Source organism: Balaenoptera musculus, chromosome 1 (assembly GCF_009873245.2).
Source record: "Balaenoptera musculus isolate JJ_BM4_2016_0621 chromosome 1, mBalMus1.pri.v3, whole genome shotgun sequence".
Taxonomy (NCBI): Eukaryota; Metazoa; Chordata; class Mammalia; order Artiodactyla; family Balaenopteridae; genus Balaenoptera; species Balaenoptera musculus.
In genome coordinates, this window is record NC_045785.1 from 88,527,239 (window position 1) to 88,545,857 (window position 18,619).

At 38.7% G+C, this 18,619-nt stretch overlaps 1 protein-coding gene across 4 annotated transcripts in view; it reads left to right on the forward strand.

Annotated features, from left to right (window-relative positions):
* Positions 1-18,619, forward strand: part of CDC14A (cell division cycle 14A) — a 184,512-nt gene that overhangs the window by 75,319 nt on the left and 90,574 nt on the right. For all 4 annotated transcript variants that reach the window (XM_036830948.1, XM_036830932.1, XM_036830927.1 and 1 more), the window contains 2 exons: positions 4,971-5,037; positions 8,022-8,084. In XM_036830948.1, the coding sequence (XP_036686843.1) occupies positions 4,971-5,037; positions 8,022-8,084 (130 nt within the window). The remainder of the gene's footprint in view (positions 1-4,970; positions 5,038-8,021; positions 8,085-18,619) is intronic.

Here is an 18,619-nt window from a genome sequence, read left to right on the forward strand (position 1 = left end):
TAGAAATGCAGATTCTCAGGCCCCGTTCCATACCTACTGAATCAGAAACTCCTGTGGGGCCCGGCATTCTGTGTTTTAAGAAGCCATCTTGGAGATGCTGTTGCTGATGAATGCTGAAGTTTGAGAACACTTGGTCTCGGAAGAGAGTATGGAGTGCAGAGAATTTGAGTCTGGAATTGAATCTTGAAGAGACTGGGAGGCGAAGGATGAGTTTGCAAAGGAGATTGGGAAGGAGTAGTGTTTAGAGAGGTAAAGGAGATTGGGAAGGAGTAGTGTTTAGAGAGGTAAAGGAGATTGGGAAGGAGTAGTGTTTAGAGAGGTCGAAGCAAAATCCAGGAACAGTGAAGAGAATATTCAGAGGGAATTACTTGATCTTGACAGAGTAAATAAAATGATGCTTGCAGAATGTTCCCTGAACTTAGAATAAGCAAATCCAGAGACAGAAAGTAGATTACTGATTGCCAGGGTTGGAGTGGGGACGGGGAAGGAATGAGGAGTTATTGCAAATGGGTATAGAGTTTCTTTCTGGTGGTAAAATGGTTTCGAGTTAGTGGTGTACATTGTGACTATACTAAAAATCACAGCATTATTTTTTTTTTTTCACACACACACACACACTGTATTTTATTTTTACAAGAGATAAATAGACTGACACCAAGCATTGTAAATGGATGACCACTACAAAAGCAACGATTGCAATTACCAAACACAAAACACACTCATACTATGTCATAATATTGACATTCAGTCCAGTAATCCTCCACTGTAACAGCTCCTTTACTTTGCAGTGAAAATTGATTTGTATATTTTTTGCCTCTGAGTCCTTGTGGGATTTTTTTTTTATTCAAACAGAAAGTCACAAAAATTATAATCATCCTCATCAATTTACTCAGTCCCATGCAATTAATTTTTTTTCATCTTGATCTTTTGTTAGCACTTCTATGAATTCATCAGTTTTTCATTAGAGTTCTGAAAATGCTTATTCATTCAGTTCAGCAGTATAGTCAGTTACCAGAAACCTGTACTTGTCAGAGTCTTTTCCATGAATTCCTTGAAGATGAAAACCTTTTATAGGAACATATTTGCAAAAGCATCAGAATACACCCAGAACTGTCTGTAAATGACAAGAGACTTAAAAATGACCACGGTTAAAGATTTGATGAAAGTTCATAATAATGCAATTGACAAGGAAATTTAGTTATTTCTGAGATGTACATTTTAAAGTAATAACTAGAGTTATGACTTATAACATTATACATAGCATTATGAATACACTAAAAGTCACTGAATTGTACACTTTAGAAAGGCTAAAATGGTGAATTTTATCTCAATTTAAAAAAAGTCCCCTGGGCTTAGCCATATGGAGATCATTGGTGACCTCAGTGAGAAATGTTCATCGCATGGATGAGGGTGGAAACAGAACAGAGGAGGTTAAGATGTGAGAGAAGAGAAAGTGGGGGCAGGAAGATGAATAATTTTTCAGAGAAGCCTTGTTTTAAAGAGGAGGCCAAAGAGAGGGTGATGGCTGAAGTCAAGAAAATTTCGGATATTTTTTTTCTTTTAAAGATGGTAGGGACTTGAAAATGTTTAAATGCTATTGGGAAGGATCCAAGAGAGAGATACGGAGAGGAAAGAAATCATCCACTGTGTTGAATAATGATGCAGTTTCAGAGTAGCAAAGGACTTCTGAGTTTAATAGAGCCTGGTGTTTTCCTAATCTTCACCTCCATTTCCTGTAACAATGTAGGTGAAAAATATTTCTTTCAAGCCATCTGCCAATTCAAACTTGAACGTCGTGTGGGGCAGGTTATCTTGCTGCCTTCCAGGACCAACCATTTTATTTTTAGATGGTTCTAACTACATTGGGTGGTTGAGGAAACTCAACAGGGAAGATTTATTTATAAAATAGGAGATAATATTGCTTTTACAGAGTAAAATTTTTCAGCTTCTTAAAGTACTTTCTAAGTTATTAGAGTCATTTCCTTCATTCTCACTTCCAGAAGAACCCAGTGCTGCCACTTCCTGAGCCTTTTGCGAATTATCTGGTATTAATTGGGTTGATGCTCTGATTTTTCCCGTCACCTTAGTATTCGGTTTTCTTGGTCTTCTAATTTATTATCATTCATGTATCTGACTTCCAGCTTTCAGAATTTTATTGCTGTTGCCTGTACTCATTCTCCCTGACCTTGTTGGATTCCATTTAAAAAAGCCTTTTAAAATTCTCGTTTTAGTGGGGTTTTTGTAGATACATGGATTTACTCTGCCACCTTTATCTTTCTCTCTCTTTTTTCCCCCAGAGAATATGTAACATGTTTTTGTGTCCCTTCACTTTTATGGTTACTTTCCTTTGACTATGTATGAGCCAGGTGCCACTAATAAGCCATTTCTCTCTTGCCTAGTTACGAGGGCAGGTTTTGGGAACCTGTTGCCTTCATGAGGATTAAATGTGTTAATGCATCTAAATTACCCAGCATAGTAAGTGTTGGAAAAGATATGTCATCAACTTTCCCCAGTCCTGAGGATGTGACTTAATTTTATCGTATCCCTTATTATATTTCAATTTGTAAATGTCAGCCTGTCTTTCTAGCCTGCTGTGACTGCTTTGTATCCTAATTTTTTTGGATGGCCTGTTAATGCTCCCTCGCTCTCAGGTCTGCACATTTGATCACCAAGTCACCAGAGCTCTCTTTTCAGTTGTTGGTAAAAACAGTGGCTGTGCTAGGACAAGAGATATCATGATAATCTCACTATGCTTTGCAGACAGTACAAGAGACTGGATCTGGAGCTTTTCTGATAACTTATATTTGTGGATCGGTTTAGCTGCGTCTAGGTGGGAAGATACACTTGAGGGAAGTAAGGAGCACCTTTAATTCTTATCATTTCTTTTACTCTTTTTAAATATAGAGAAGTTTTTTTCCTAGGTTTTTCTTTTCTCTACCAAAGCAGTAGTTTTTAAACTAGGGTCTATAGAGAGAATTCAGATGACAAAAATATCTTTATTTTCACTAACCATATAACTTATAAGATTACATTCAATTATAAATGTTGGAAATAAACTATAGTAGTATTAGCAATATAAGTGACTTTTTCACAATAGAAACTACAAACATTTTTATATCCCATTGCAGTTGTTGCATATATCTTAAGATATTTATGTTCATTCCTCCTTTAAAATTATAGTTGTTATCAGACCTGCTACTAGATCTTGTTATATATCAATATTAATAATAAAGTATGGTATTATAAATTTGTTTTGTTACATTTTGATGACTTTACATTTAATTGCATTAGTGTTCTGTTATTTCTATGTATTTTATTTTATGCATTTAAAAACATTCTGAGAATAGGCATTCACAGGCTTCATCAGAATGCTGAAGGGGGGTCCATGACACGCAAAAGATTCTGAACCCTTGTCCTAAAAAGACAAGTTCCTGCAAAGGAATGTGTGGTTATTTATATAAACTAGTATTTTGTCTTAGATCCCCAGCTACTCCTTTCTCTGGTTGAATCCCTTAAAATTTGCTTCTTAATATATGGCTTATGTCTTTACAAGATATTTGAAATGGGGTTATTTTGTTTTTCACTGACCCATGAGTTTAGATGGCATTAAAAAAAGAACTCTTGAAAATCAGGATGAAATATCTAGAATAACCCTTGCTTAACATAGGTTAACTTTGATGTTTCAGGACTTAAACATTTCTGTTAGGCTGCTTTGCTAACCTACTCTTTTTAAATTAGGTTATCAGGATGCTGAAACTCAGTGATGTTGACGTTGCATTTAAATTCGTGGCTTAGCAGCCATAGTTTCAAGTTACCTTAGATGGTTGTGATACAAGGTTCAGTTTTATGTTATGTGTTAAAGCCTTTAAGGGTCATTTTCTCCCCATGGAGCATCTTCTGGGGCTGCCCCCTTCTCCCCGCCGCCTTGGACCGACTTTGTGTGGTACATTTGACTTTGTGATTGGCAGGTGCCTGACAGCTCTATTCCTTCGGGTCAGCAGTGGGGGCTGGGAAGAGCGACTGAGAGCCTTGAGGTCAAGTTTCTTGCCTTGGACACCTTGGAACATTGTTAGTGTTAAAGCTCCAGTGCCAGTTCTTGCTAACTGACCTGAACTTGATACTTCAGTTTTATGTTGCCTAAAGCAGGCCTGCTAAGTTGCTCTAAAAATTTAAATAAAGGATGAAGCACTCAGTTTTCGGTGCAGTAGGTCTCCACTCCTTTTGACAGAACACTTCATGGTGCATTAGAAGCTCTCCTGGATCCTGAGAGGAGATTGTTTGGAAGCATTTTCCTTGGCATTTTTTTGTGGGGGGGTGGGGGAATGAGGGTGGGGCGGGGGGCAAAATGGAGGTTTTTAAATGGCATTTAATCCATGAAAACAACTGCCAGGTTCTGTTGACCTGCATGCATTGTCCCCCTTAAATTTTTACGCTAGTATTTGCCATGTTCCTGACAGATGGTTGTTTCTCTGAATACTTCTCATGATGATGCATGTTTTAGTTAATGAAATACTCACTGTTAATAATAATAAGAATAGTCATAATATTTATTGTTTCCTTTGTGCTAGGCACTATAGGAAGGACTTTATATTTTTTAAATGTAATCTGACAACAATCCTGTGAACAGTAGCTGCTATCAGTACCTTCATTTCACAGATGAGGAAACCAAGACTCATAGAGGTAAAATAACTTGCTCGAGGTCCTAGCCAATTCGTGGCAGAGTTGGAATTTGAAGGCAGCCTGATTCCAGAGCTCAGGTTCCTAAATCTGCTTTCTTATTAATTCAGCTAGTTGGATTAAAGCAACTTCAGAAGTTCTGGAGTTAAGCTAGTAGGATCTGATGTGTTACATAAGTTTACCATGTTGACAGCTGTGACGCCAAATAAGCATGTCTCCAACTGACTTCGGTATTTTATTATTTGAGGGTTCTAAATGCATGTTTTTAATGTTAAGCTTTTTTGTGTTCATAGGGATGCTTCCTTTGGAAATTGCACTTACAATCTCACCATCCTCGACTGTTTGCAGGGAATCAGAAAGGTAATAACAATCTCCTTGCTGTGGTTGACACTGTAGTTTAACAATATGAAAAAGGAATTATGTCTATATCCTTGTTTGTTGTTGGAGAGAAGAGAGGGGAGGGAATAAGAAGGTGGCTTTCCACTTCTTAAACAATGATGGATCTGTAATACACAGACCACAGGGCAAATAGGGGCGGTGTTTCAGGGGATAACTCTTATAGAAGTGGAAGGGGTCTCCCTTTCTCACTTAAACTATTTGTGTTATCACTTCTATCTGCTGCCGTGCCTGTGATGTTGCTTTGTCACCTGCTCAGCTTCATTATCAAGCTAGATCTTGGTGTGGGAGGGACAGGAAGTTATCTAAATCTCCTCTGTTAATGTGGAGAACATTTCCACATTGTTTTTCTAACTGATAGTATTACATGCCCATGAACATGAAGTAGTAAGCAGGTCAGATATTATTATCTCATTTTTACAGTTCAGGAAACAACCCCAGAGAAGTTAAGTCACTCTCAGGGCCACAGGGAGTTATTAGGAGGGCTCATTCTAACTCAGATTTCCATATCAATCTGGAGTTCTTTCTCATATCCTATCCAGGTATGTCATAAATCAATGGTTGTCAAATGGTGGGGACTTGTGCAGAGATGCAAATTCTCAGACCTCATCCGAGACTGATTGAACCATAAATTCTGGGAGTGCTGCCCTGCTGTCTGTGTTTGTATAATCCCTCCATGTGATTTGATGCACTCTAAAGTTTAGAGTCATAATTATTTAGTTATTTATATATATTATGGAGAAGGTAATCTAAAAGATTTTTGAGAACTTTGGAACATGTTTTAGAAACATTGATTTACAAGCTGAGAAGTCATGCATGCTATACTGTGAATTCTAATGAAGGTTCAAGGTACATCATTCCATCTAGAACACAGTCATGACTTATGAGTCAGGAATGTACGTGTTTCAGAACCCATTGGCAAGGGTCATCGTGGACTGTAAATATAGTATCAGTAGTGAGTCTTGTTCTAGTTTCTTTTCTCTGATGTAATATAACATTGCTTTTGCCCTGTTTTAATTTGAGAAAATTGTTATGGTAAAATATGCTACTTGTTTTCTGTATGTATATTTTTGACTTTGATATTTCATCTAGAAATGAATTTAGACTCTGTAAAACTTTAGTTCTCTTTTCACTTAAAAACTATCAAGATAATCTAGCCTATCCCCTGCAAATAATATCACCAACACACACTTCCAGTAACACCAGTTAAGAACCCTTATGGATATATCACCCAGTATACAACCTAAAATTGTAGCATTTAAAAAAGTAATTTACTTATTGTTACTATTATTATTATTTTGCCTATCCTGCCATCTGGTACAGGCTGTTTCTTTTCTAAAACTTATGAAATTGAAAAAGAGTTCACACTGGAATATCCTTGCCTGTTATGGTAACTGGTAACTTGATATAGGCATTTATGACATCCTTCCTGTTACAAAGGAAAAGCATGACTTTGTTCATTAATAAGGTCTTCTGTTAATTTCTTGTTTCATCAAATGCTGGGGTTTATTTTACCCAAATGAAGATGAGATTTTAGAGGGTCTGATAGATTGTTCAACATGTCTTTAAGCAACTGGGACACACTGTCCCTCTGTACATTCTTCTATAAAGCATCGTGTGCTGGGCTATTTTTGTGGCAACGAGCACCATAACTCCTAAGAAGGTAGAAAGACTATGGCCACATTTTTCCCTTTTTAAGAAGCATATCTTTCTGATTTTGATGTATTAGCGTCATTATAAGCATCAGTTATATATGTGTGAACCACACACAGAGGCATACACAAACACAAACACACTGAAAAAAAGAGGAAGGAAAGTGGTACTTCAGGGCATTATATTCTCACCGTTTTCTCTGAAATGGTACATATGGATGAAGTAAGCATCTTTGTTTAAAGGTGGAATAATTTAAATAGCTTGTTCTGCTTATCCTGTAGAGGTTGTCTAAATCAGTGTTGTCAGAATTTATAAGAATCACCTAGGAAGGCATTTTAGAAACGATGATCCAACCCCCAAAGAACCTGATTTCATAGTTCTGGGATGGGGCCTAACGGTCTGTATTTTAAATATAAATTACCTTAAGTGCAGGTGGTCCAGGTTCTACATTTTGGAAAACACTGGTCTCTAAGGTATTTTCAAAGATAGATGTACTAAACTTGGCTTAACAGTTTCTTCTATTTTTAATGACTTGATCATGTAACCTTCAAGAGTAACTGTAGTTTTGTATTCTATTGTAATCTGTATAGCTTCATGACATACAAAAAAAAAGACTGTCCTCTTCAAAATATTTTATCTGAGTAAGCCAGATAGTTTTTAATTCTAAGTCATTGGTTACAAAAAGGAGTATGAAATTTTTCTTCGTGTTGTTAAACAGATCAATTCTTCCTTCTAAATTGTAAGAGTAGTCAAGTACATTTTTACTCTGTCAGAAACTATCACCATAAAACAAATTCTCTCAATGTAGAGTTTTAGGAACAAATAAGGGCCTAAAATGCCCTTTTTACTAAGTATCTCACTAATGATAAAAGGAAAATAAAACCTAAGAATAATTGTTTTTTCTTCTAACTGAAAATTTAATCACTATTATATACTCTGTCATAGTTAGGTATAAATTAATTGCATAGTTCCCAATAGGTTTTAACTCTACATTTGCTAGTATGTTCCATTTTATATACATAAGTAATTTTACATACAAAATTAATGTATATTAGACCTTAAGAGGCATATTTTGTGGGACATATTTCCATGTTTTTCTAAGTGTTTAGTCCCACTGGCAAGAAAATCTCAAAGCAAAATTAGATGTTAGATGATTGCTTGGTATGCATTACAAATAAAGGTTTCAAGCTTTCTCCTTCAGATCAGGCAGGATCATTTGTGAGCAGGAATTCCAGAAATGGCTAGAAGTCGTTATCAATTTCACATGCAAAAACTAATTCAAATTCTTATTTTAGGGATTACAACATGGATTTTTTGACTTTGAGACATTTGATGTGGATGAATATGAACATTATGAGGTTTGTACACTTTATCTTTTTGCAAGATATAATTTCACGTTGATTAAATTGTTCTTTTTTCCCTAGCGCTCAGGTATTGCAGATTGATTGGCTGCTAAATAAAAGCATTCTGCAGTTTTCTATAGTTGTCAGTTTCATCCTCTCAGCTTTGGTTATTGCCTTTGAACCAGGACTTATCAAAATTTTCGTTGGGAAAATGCCATATCTCTCTATATTCTTTCATCAAACCTTTATTGACAATTACTTTGAACCTTTAGTTTGTAAGAAAAAATAATTTAAAACTACAGTTTGGTAGTAAAATTTTGTTACTTTTATTTTTTAAAATTTATGTTTTGGTTAAAACAAAACCGGATTTATGCCTTATAATATTTTTGACTGCATATATTTTATTTTGAAATACGTCTGAATGTACTCAGTTCTAAGAGTTGGCTGCATTTTTTCCCCATGGTGCCATTACAAACTTTCGAATAGTATCTTGCCTGTTCAGTGAAGCAGTTTAGGCAAAGGCTGTCTAAGTTACATTGTGCTATAAGGAGATGTTGAGGAAGAGCACTTCTGGGGTAGCAGAGGAGTCTAGAAGTAGTTAACTTTTCCTAAAGATGAGACATCTGTAGACTCTGAGTAGTCTGACCACTTCATGAAACTGAGCTCGTCTGTCGTGGCTCTCCTGAGGAGTTATAACATTTATCACTCTCCTTAGCAAGACAAGGGTAGCCCTCACATTCTGGGCTCTAGTTCAGGATGTGTCTATTTGGATATCCTGCTTACATGTTAAACTTAACACATCTGAGAAAAAATTAATCATCTTTCACCCAAACATGGGCTTCTGCTTTGTTCCTCTGTATTAATGGAATCACCATTCTACTGTTCACCCAGGCTCAAGACTAGAAACATTTCTTCTCCCCGCCGCCCAAATCTAATGAGTATTTGAGTTCCCGTTGCTAGGGACCCAGTGTGTATTTCATCTCTTTCTTCCTTTCTGTTCTCACTTCCTTCCCCTGGCTCAGGTCTTGTGTCCTCTCCGGTAGACTATTATAACTGCTCTTCAAGGAGCCCAGGCTCTTCTCCTCTTGGTCTTTCACACACTTGACTGAGTGGTCTTAAAACAGAGCTCTCGTCTTGTCTTGGCCCCAAACCGGCTGCCGCTCTCATTACCTGGCTCAAATGAGGATAAACTCCCCTGTCCTCGTATTGTTAGCTTTGGATGAGGTCCAGCCCACCTTGCTAGCCTGTCTCCTGTTTCTCCCCTGTGTGCACTCTCTGTTCCGCCCGCACCGAGCCGCTTATTTACTGTTTCTTGAATGTCTCTGCACTCTGGCTGAGCTTTCTTTCTCCAGATACCCGTCTCCTTTAACATTTTCCTCCTTCACTTGTGTGTGTAAAATCCTCCACAGGTCAGCTCTCACTCTCTACAGAATTCTCTCCCTCTCAATTTCATGTGTCAAAATTTGTGCTTTCCATTTTTCTTACATCATGGCTATTTGCACACAAGCCTTATTTTCCTTATTAGATTGTAAATTCCTTGTGGGTGGGACATGACTAAATGGAAAATATGTATTGCCTTCTTGGATAGAAAGATTTAACATCATAAAACTGCCACTTCTCCCCAAATTAATACATGTAGTACAATTTATTAAAAATCTCCAAAGAATTTCTTCTTCTTTTTTTTTTTTTTTTTAAATTTATTTATTTATTTATTTATTTATTTATGGCTGTGTTGGGTCTTCGTTTCTGTGCGAGGGCTTTTCCCAGCTGCGGCAAGCGGGGGCCACTCTTCATCGCGGTGCGCGGGCCTCTCACTCTTGCGGCCTCTCTTGTTGCGGAGCACAGGCTCCAGATGCGCAGGCTCAGTAGTTGTGGCTCACGGGCTTAGTTGCTCCGCGGCATGTGGGATCTTCCCGGACCAGGGCTCGAACCCGTGTCCCCTGCATTGGCAGGCAGACTCTCAACCACTGTGCCACCAGGGAAGCCCTCTTCTTCTTTTTAAACTCCAAAAGCATCGTTATTGTGGCATTTCTAGTAGTGTCAAAAGAAAAAAATCCTACTCCCCCTCCCAGAAAAAACGAACTAGAAACAAAAAGACTATGTACTTATAAGGGGAAAGTTTGAATAAAAAACCTGTAGTACAGATACACCATGGAATGTTACGCAGTCATTTGAAAAAATTGATTTGAGCTATACCACTTGTCTTGGAATGATTTCTATCATATATTGACTAGAAAAAGTTGATACAGAAGAGTGCTTATAGTATAATCCCCCCTTTTTAACAAACAATGACAAGACCCCCTCCACCCTGTACATGTATATGTGTATCTGTGTTATATGAGCAAAGGTAATTTCCTGTGAAGCGAATGAAGCTTAAATTTTAGAGGGCCCCACTTGCATGGGCACCTTTTTTGTGTTCATAACATTGTATTCTTTTCTTAAAATGGGCCTCCACATTAGATAAGTTTCAGGTGCTGCCAAAACCTGAATCTCTGTGCCACGTTTATGAACCTGGAGAAAAATATATGGCAAAACTCTAAAGCCATTTCAGTTAAAGGAGAGATTACAGTGGAGGCTAGAGAGGGAGGAGGCGGAGGACATGCCACAGTAAAGAGAGAAAACTTGTCGATGTTTTACTTATTCCTTTATCTTTTTAAAAACTTTAATGGTGATGTTGAGAGTTAGTTGAAAAAGCTATTGAAAAACCTGAAACATAGTATAATTTCATTCTTGAGAACCAACTAACAAACCAAGCATCTGGTAAGAATGTGGTTACACCATAACCTGAATAAATAACCACCATCACCACCATCACCACCACCAGCAACACCACCACAACCAACACCACCACCACCAGCACCACCAGCACCACCAGCACCACCACAACCAACACCACCACCACCAGTACCACCACTACAACCACTACCACCAGTACCACCACAACCGCCAGCACCAGCACCAGCACCAGCACCACCACCAGCACCACCAGCACCAGCACCACCATCACCACCAGCACCACCACCACCAACAACACCAGTACCACCAACACCACCACCAGCACCACCAGCACCACCACCACAACCAACACCACCACCAACACCACCACCAGCACCACCAGCACCACCACAACCAACACCACCACCACCAGTACCACCACTACAACCACCACCACCAGTACCACCACTACCACCAGCACCAGCACCAGCACCACCACCACCAGCACCACCACTCAGGTAATGGCAGGAGGGAGAGGAGGCAGTTGGTGAACATTGGAAAAGTTTTCCTTCAGATAACTTCCTCTTTGAGAACGATATATCCATTCTATCATAAAGCCAAAAAATAGAAAATCACAAGTCGAAGTGTGATCGGCAGATGGTAGGCATTTCATAAACGCTGCTTAAGGAATAAATGGATATAAGTAAAGGAACCCTCTTCCCGACAAACTGTGGACCATTCGTTCCTTGTCATAACTTCTCCCACTGTTTGCTCTGCTTCAGTGAGTCTGGACATTTGGTAAACTTGTGGAATAGCTAAATTCATAGGCTTCATTAGCTCCAACAATGTCAGTATTCCAACGTCGTTTGTAGTTTTCAAAGTAAAAGTTTATCACTGATAGCACGTTATGAGAATTTAAGTCTTAGATAATATAGCAATGCTCAAGTTAAAGCTTTTTAAAAAGGCACTTCTGGACTAAACCACATTTAATATATAATATGACTCAAGAAAAAACCTAAAGTAATGATGCGGCAGTTGTACGTGAGATTAAAAGGGAGTCTTATGGAAGAAAAAAAAAGGGAGTCTTTATGATAACAGTGCTCTTACGCATGCCGTTAACGACAAGGTCAGCAGAGCACAGGAACCGCTCTGCTCATTCTGCAGAAGGGTCTAGAGCAGTGCCGTCCAACAGAAGTATATGAGAGTGTATCTATCTATATACATATTTTAAAATTCTAGCAGCCATATTTGGAAAAGGTAAAGAGAAATGATGAAATTAATTTTAATGATATATATTTAATGCAATATACCAGAAATGTTATTTCAACATGTAATCAATATAAAAATTATTAATGAGGTATTTTATGTTTCTAACTTTGAACTGAGCCTTTGAAACCCAGTGTGTAGTTTATACTAGGGCACATCTCAGTTTGGACCAGCCGCATTTCAAGTGCTTGGTAGCCACACGTAGCTAAAGTGCAGATTCTGCAAGGACAGGCTTGCCAGTGAACTCTCATAGCCCCTCAGAATGACATGAAGCCTAGGACGAGCAGCACAGGTTGCACCTTCTAGCTTCAGGTGACCTAACTGTTCACATAAGAATTCATTTCAAGGCTCTGTTCTATTTAGAAGGCTTGGGGTAAGATATCTCAGATAGCTTGCTTAATTTTCTTGTGGCTTCCAAATGGTCCACTGTATTAATTATTGATAAACAAATGTATCTTCTAAAATATGGTCTCTCAGGTTCTTTGCCAAGCCGATGTGGAACTGTGCATTCTTCATATTTGCACTGATCAAATAGATGTAACCCTGGGAGCTATGCTGGGAAGGTCCAGTAAAGTAACTGCAAGATGGTGGCCCAGAAGCTTCTGCTAGGAATCAGTGTCACCTTTTCCAACAGGCTTCTTAAGGTATTTTCCAAGGACTTGAGAGCTAAGAGCAGTCACTCCTTTGAAATCTAACCATCGATCAGTACATTTGAAAAATGGAAACAGACCTTTTGCCCTCAGGAAAAGCAATGAAGATGAAAGAGTTTGAGTATTCAATCAAGTTATGTACCTGGAGGTATGTGAGGAACTGTATCCTCTCTAGTAGTAAAGCTTAGTGGTTTATTGCTAATATAGGACAGTCTTCTGCTTGTAAGACTCTGAAGTAGCACCCACATAGAGGCTGCCTTTAGTCAATTTCTGTTCTTTTGGGGAACTATCCTTACCAAGTAAGACCTTGTCTAAACACCACCGATCACTAATGATGCTACTCTTAAGCAGTCATTATTCATCAAAGAGAATTTGAAGTTGTGTCTTCAGTTCCTTATATTGGGTGTCCCCTAAACAAAGCAAAATGGGACTTTCCACTGTTTACCAGAAGTCTTGCCATATTTGATGACGTCCCTGTGTTGGCCATGCAGAGATGAGCTCACAGAGCAGCACCCTGCGCCTAGTTGAGGGGAGGGGAGAGGGAGAGAAATGCAAAGAAATGCAGCTTCAGTGGCAGCATTTGGAGATGCCTCATCAGTGTGGCTTACATTAATTACCGCATCCAGAATTTGGTCCATGCAACTTTGAGGAGCTGCCTTAAATACCCTTTTGGGAATCAGCTGGAGCTTAAAGTTCACATAAAACCTACTTCAAATGCTAAGAAGTTACTTTGACTTCTTTCTTTGAGCTATTTCATATCTGCCATTGCTTTTTTTCTCCATAAATCATTCCTTTATTTTGAGAAAAAAATGCTTTCTATGAAATAATTTTGTCAATATGAGGATATTTCCCAGAATATCAAGTTATTATTGACTTGCCCCTGTGCTTTTTACATGCTGGCAAACCTGGGACACTTCTTCACCATGGGTTACTTGATGGAAGTGGTTAGAGCTGGGCTTGGCTTCTGTAGGCCTGGAGACAAATTGGTTCCTGCCTATTTGAGAGTGGAGTCACAGCTCAAGGCTTCCTCTTGTTTATCCCGTCATGGCACACGGGGAAAATGTGACAGTATTTGATCAGCACTGTGTGATCATAGCTCACAGCTTACGGCAAGTGGCTGGGGAACTCTGGCTGCCCCAGCCCCTGCCCAGAAAGCTCCATTCTGTTACACCAATTGGGAAGCTCTGTTCTACAGAAATAACGGTGTACAGGTCAACGTTTGTTTCTCTTTTTTTTTTTTTTCATTTTTAAAAGGTTTATTATCTGTCACTTAAGTACAAAAAATGTTTCAAGTGAATGTTGTATTTCTACCCTTTAAAATATGTATTTTTTCAATTTTATTTTATTTTTTTATACAGTAGGTTCTTATTAGTCATCCATTTTATACACATCAGTGTATACATGTCAATCCCAATCACCCAATTCATCACACCACCACACCCACCCCCTGCCGCTTTTCCCCCTTGGTGTCCATACGTTTGTTCTCTACATCTGTGTCTCAATTTCTGCCCTGCAAACTGGTTCATCTGTACCGTTTTTCTAGGTTCCACATATATGCGTTAATATACGATATTTGTTTTTCTCTTTCTGACTTACTTCACTCTGTATGACAGTCTCTAGATTCATCCACGTCTCTACAAATGACCTAGTTTCGTTCCTTTTTATGGCTGAGTAATATTCCATTGTATATATGCACCACATCTTCTTTATCCATTCGTCTGTCGATGGGCATTTAGGTTGCATCCATGTCCTGGCTATTGCAAACAGTGCTGCCATGAACATTGGGGTGCATGTGTCTTTTTGAATTATGGTATTCTCAGGGTGTATGCCCAGTAGTGGGATTGCTGGGTCATATGGTAATTCTATTTTTAGTTTTTTAAGGAACCTCCATACTGTTCTCCACAGTGGCTGTAACAATTTACATTCCCACCAACAGTGCAAGAGGGTTCCTTTTTCTCCACACCTTCTCCAGCATTTGTTGTTTGTAGATTTTCTGATGATGCCCATTCTAACTGTTGTGAACCAAGAAGATGTATCACACTCTTTATGGCCTCAATTTGGTAACTTTTCAGTTAATTTATTAAACAGATGTTTATTAAGTACTTCCTGTTTGCTCAGTATATTTACTAGGCTAATATTTTTTTTTCAGAAGGCCTCCTGTAATTTTGTCTCCTCATAGGTGGGGTTAGAGCCTTTGTTCTTATCACCTGCTGTCGTAGATTCCATATATTCTTGTGCCTCATTCTGCAGACGTTACCATGTTTGACCCTTCTCATATGTTATACTTCCATCTTTATGTTTAGCAGATTAATTGTCTACACAGAATTTCTCACTGATCTATAAAAGGCTGAATGTGGAAAATTTTGCCCCTGAGGCATTCTAGAAATTCAGCAATTCATAATCCATCATTATTGCTATTATCACTAAAGGATTCTCTTTTGGGAAAAGAGCACTGCTGTTCTAGAATGATTTCACATTATCTTGGCCACATTGCAATGTAGCCCATCTGGGAACTGTTTGTGAGAAAGTGTTGGTCAATTCTGGATGCTTGGGACTGGGTCTTTCTTGGCCCTTGGGCTGCTTCCATCAAGTCTCCACATAACTCTCAGAGTCTATGTTTTAGAAATTAAGTCTGATTATATCACTCCCCTACTTTAAGTCTTTCATGGGCTCCACCCTGACTGGAAGTGTGGAGGAAATGCAAACTCCTGAATGCAGCGCAAAAAGCCCTTCTGGACACGGGCTTTGCCATCTTCCCCATTTTTGTCCTTTTCCCTTCCCTCCTCATACCCAGATCCATGCAGCAGTGCATCTTCATGCTGTTGTGCCTCAGACATGCTCGTTTCCTCCTCCTCTTCCCTGTGATCCTTTCTCCTCTGCCCACCGTATTTATGTGTTTACATGTCTGAGTCATTTTTAGCTTGATGGGAGCTCTTCTCACACAGCGTGTGTGATGCTCTGTTTACACACCTGTGTCTTCCCTGCACTCTGGGTACTTGAAGTCAGGAATGTGTCTCTCGCATCTTTGTGTCAATAAGTAACCCACTGGCACAGTATACTTGTAGTGGGCAGTCATTAAATGTTTGTAGAATGAAAGAACTAATGAATAAATGAGTCAATAAGTTCTAAAAAAAAAGGAGTATAGCACATTTCAAGATATTTTATATAATCTGTTAAAAGTAACTACTTTTCAATGGAAAATGACCAAGACATATTAATTAAGAATCCATTCTGATTTTGTAGTAACATTCCAGGGGGAAAATGTATTGACTATGGTAGACAACTTCTTGAAATGCTGTTTCTTTTTTTTTCATTACCAGCCAATCTATGCAGCAAGAGTGAGTTGTTGTTGTTTTTTTTCCAACCAGTTATTTGCAGCACAGATTGCTAGATATTGTAATCTTCAACCAGGGCTTGCATGTAAGGCCAGTTTAGTTTAATATTACTAAACTGGAGAGACTGTCTCCAGGTTGATTATGTCATCCTTCATTGCAGTTAATAAGTAAATTGTCAAGTGATAAGGTGGTGTAGACTCCCAACATTGCCCTTTTGCATACACATTGAGAGCTAATAAGGTTTGTTAGGCCTCTTATCTCTCAGTGTGTCACCTCAGGTCAACAGCAGGAATAATTGAACATCTAGGGTATGATGTTTCAAGGCTTTGCTTTGGATTAGAATTTGTACAGCAAATTAGAATGTAATGTAACCTGGATTCTGCTTGATTTGCCCTCTACTTGTTCATGAATTATAGAACTGGAAAAATGTGAATTTCTGCCACTGTAATTGTGAATTCCTGCCGTAAGACTGGGATCAGGCAAGCTCCAGAATGCAGGTATATGGACATGTCCTCACATCTGGAGGAACTAGAGAGCTGTGCATCCCATGGTGATTTGACTGTTCAAAGAACTATTAGAAGCATTTCCCTGGAGCTATCCTGTAGTGTTGATTATACCCCTCAAAGGCCACAAGTTTAAGGAAGCAAGATTCAATCCTTCCTGGACCCAGTGTTTCCACATCTACTAATACAGTGCACCCATTGCTGGTTCAAAGATTATGTTGGTTAAATCTATAAAATGTTTTGAGGTCTAAGAAATTTCCCATGTTTTCCCCTTCCTCTTTAATTATTGTTTGGTCTCTGTTCCTTCTTTTACCTCCACTTCTTAAGAGAGCAATCTTGACTCTGTTTTCACTTAGTCAGTCAAAGTTATGGTCTGGCCTTTACTCTTGTGACTCAATGGAAACTGTTCTTGCTTAATGCAAGACTTAGCCAAACTGAATTGTTGTGCTTGGTCTTCTTCCTACTTGATTTACACTGTGGCCGCTGTCTAATTCTAGAAACTCACTTTCCTCCCTAACTTCAAAAGTTCTGTCTCTTACTTTTCTCCTCCTTCCATCTCTGGCCATGTGTCTCAGGATCCCTTGCCAGTCCTTTCTCTTCCCTTGCCCACCCGAAATGTGCTGGTCTCTAGGGCCATGTGATTTCTGGTTAAATACATTCTCCATGAGTGAGGGGACTGTTTCCAAATTTCAACAACCATGTATGTGCTGATGGCCTCAAATCTTCGTGTCTTGAGCACTGGAAAGGTACCTGCACACATGCACTAGATTCTTGCTCCCTGCGGTTGCATTAGCAGGCGCGTTCACTGGGTGGGCCTGTGAGAGCAGGCCCCTAAATGTTTTCTATGTTTAGAGGCGAAGCAGTCGTCCACCTGGGGCTCCTCTTTCCCTCTACCACACTGTTTCTCTCAAAAGCAAATCTTAAGTAATAATCTAGAGTTTGACTATTATTTAAAGCCAAATGGCAAGGGAACTTAATTTAAACCAAATACCTCAAATATTTACTTTGATTTAAGCTCATAAAGTGCCAATCATGACAGCATATTTGCATTTACGTAATACAACTATACTATCAACGCTATTTTATTGTTTCAGAAGTAAGGAAATATAAAGAAGGTGCTTTTTAATGAATAAAAAAGACTTTGTCTTTCTGTCTTTATTTTTAAAATAATCTTTGTGCCACCATTAAACCTCTTATGTACTTGTATTATAGCATTTATCAAAGTTTAATGCAACTTTTTCTTTAATGGGTATCTTAGTTCAGGCTGATATAACAAAATATCATAGACTGTGTGGCTTAAACAATAGACATTTATTTCTCACAGTTCTGGAGGCTGGGAAGTCCAAGATCAAGGCACCAGCAGAACTGTTGTCTGGAGATGGCCCTCTTTCTGGTTCATAGATGGCCAAATTCTTCCATGTCCTCCCTGTGGCCTCACAGAGGGAGCTCTCTGGGGGTTTCTTTTATAAGGTCACTAATCCCATTCATAAGGGCTCCATCTTCATGACCTAATCACCTCCCAAAGGGCCCACTTCCTAATACCATCACACTGGAGATTCGGTTTCAACATATGAATTTTGTAGGGGACACAAACATTCAGTCTATAGCAATGGGTACAATGGAGATGGTAATAACACCTACCTCACAGGGTTGCCCTAAAGATGAAATGAGTTGCATGTCATAGAGTAGTGCCTAGCAGGCAGTCCGTGGTATATCTGTTAGCTGCTATTATTATTAACGTTATTTGTTACTTGTTTTCAGACTCCTTAAGGGCACAGAGGGAATGCTTTTTATTATTTTATGTGTGACACCAAGTTGATATATAATAAAGGCTAAGCAAATGTTTTAATGAATGTTGAATTGTGCTTCAAAACTGTTTATCCATGTTGCCTTAGAAAACACATCTGTTGATAAAGGGAACCAATCCAATAATTGTCAATCTGAAGGTCTGTCTTTTCTCTCTTACAGTCTGTTTATCATAGTGGTAAAAAGGCCAAATGTTTTTCAGTGTTTTAACTGAAAAATATCTCTGTGACTATTAGAATAGAGGCATGCCTTACTGGCACAGATTTATTTATTAG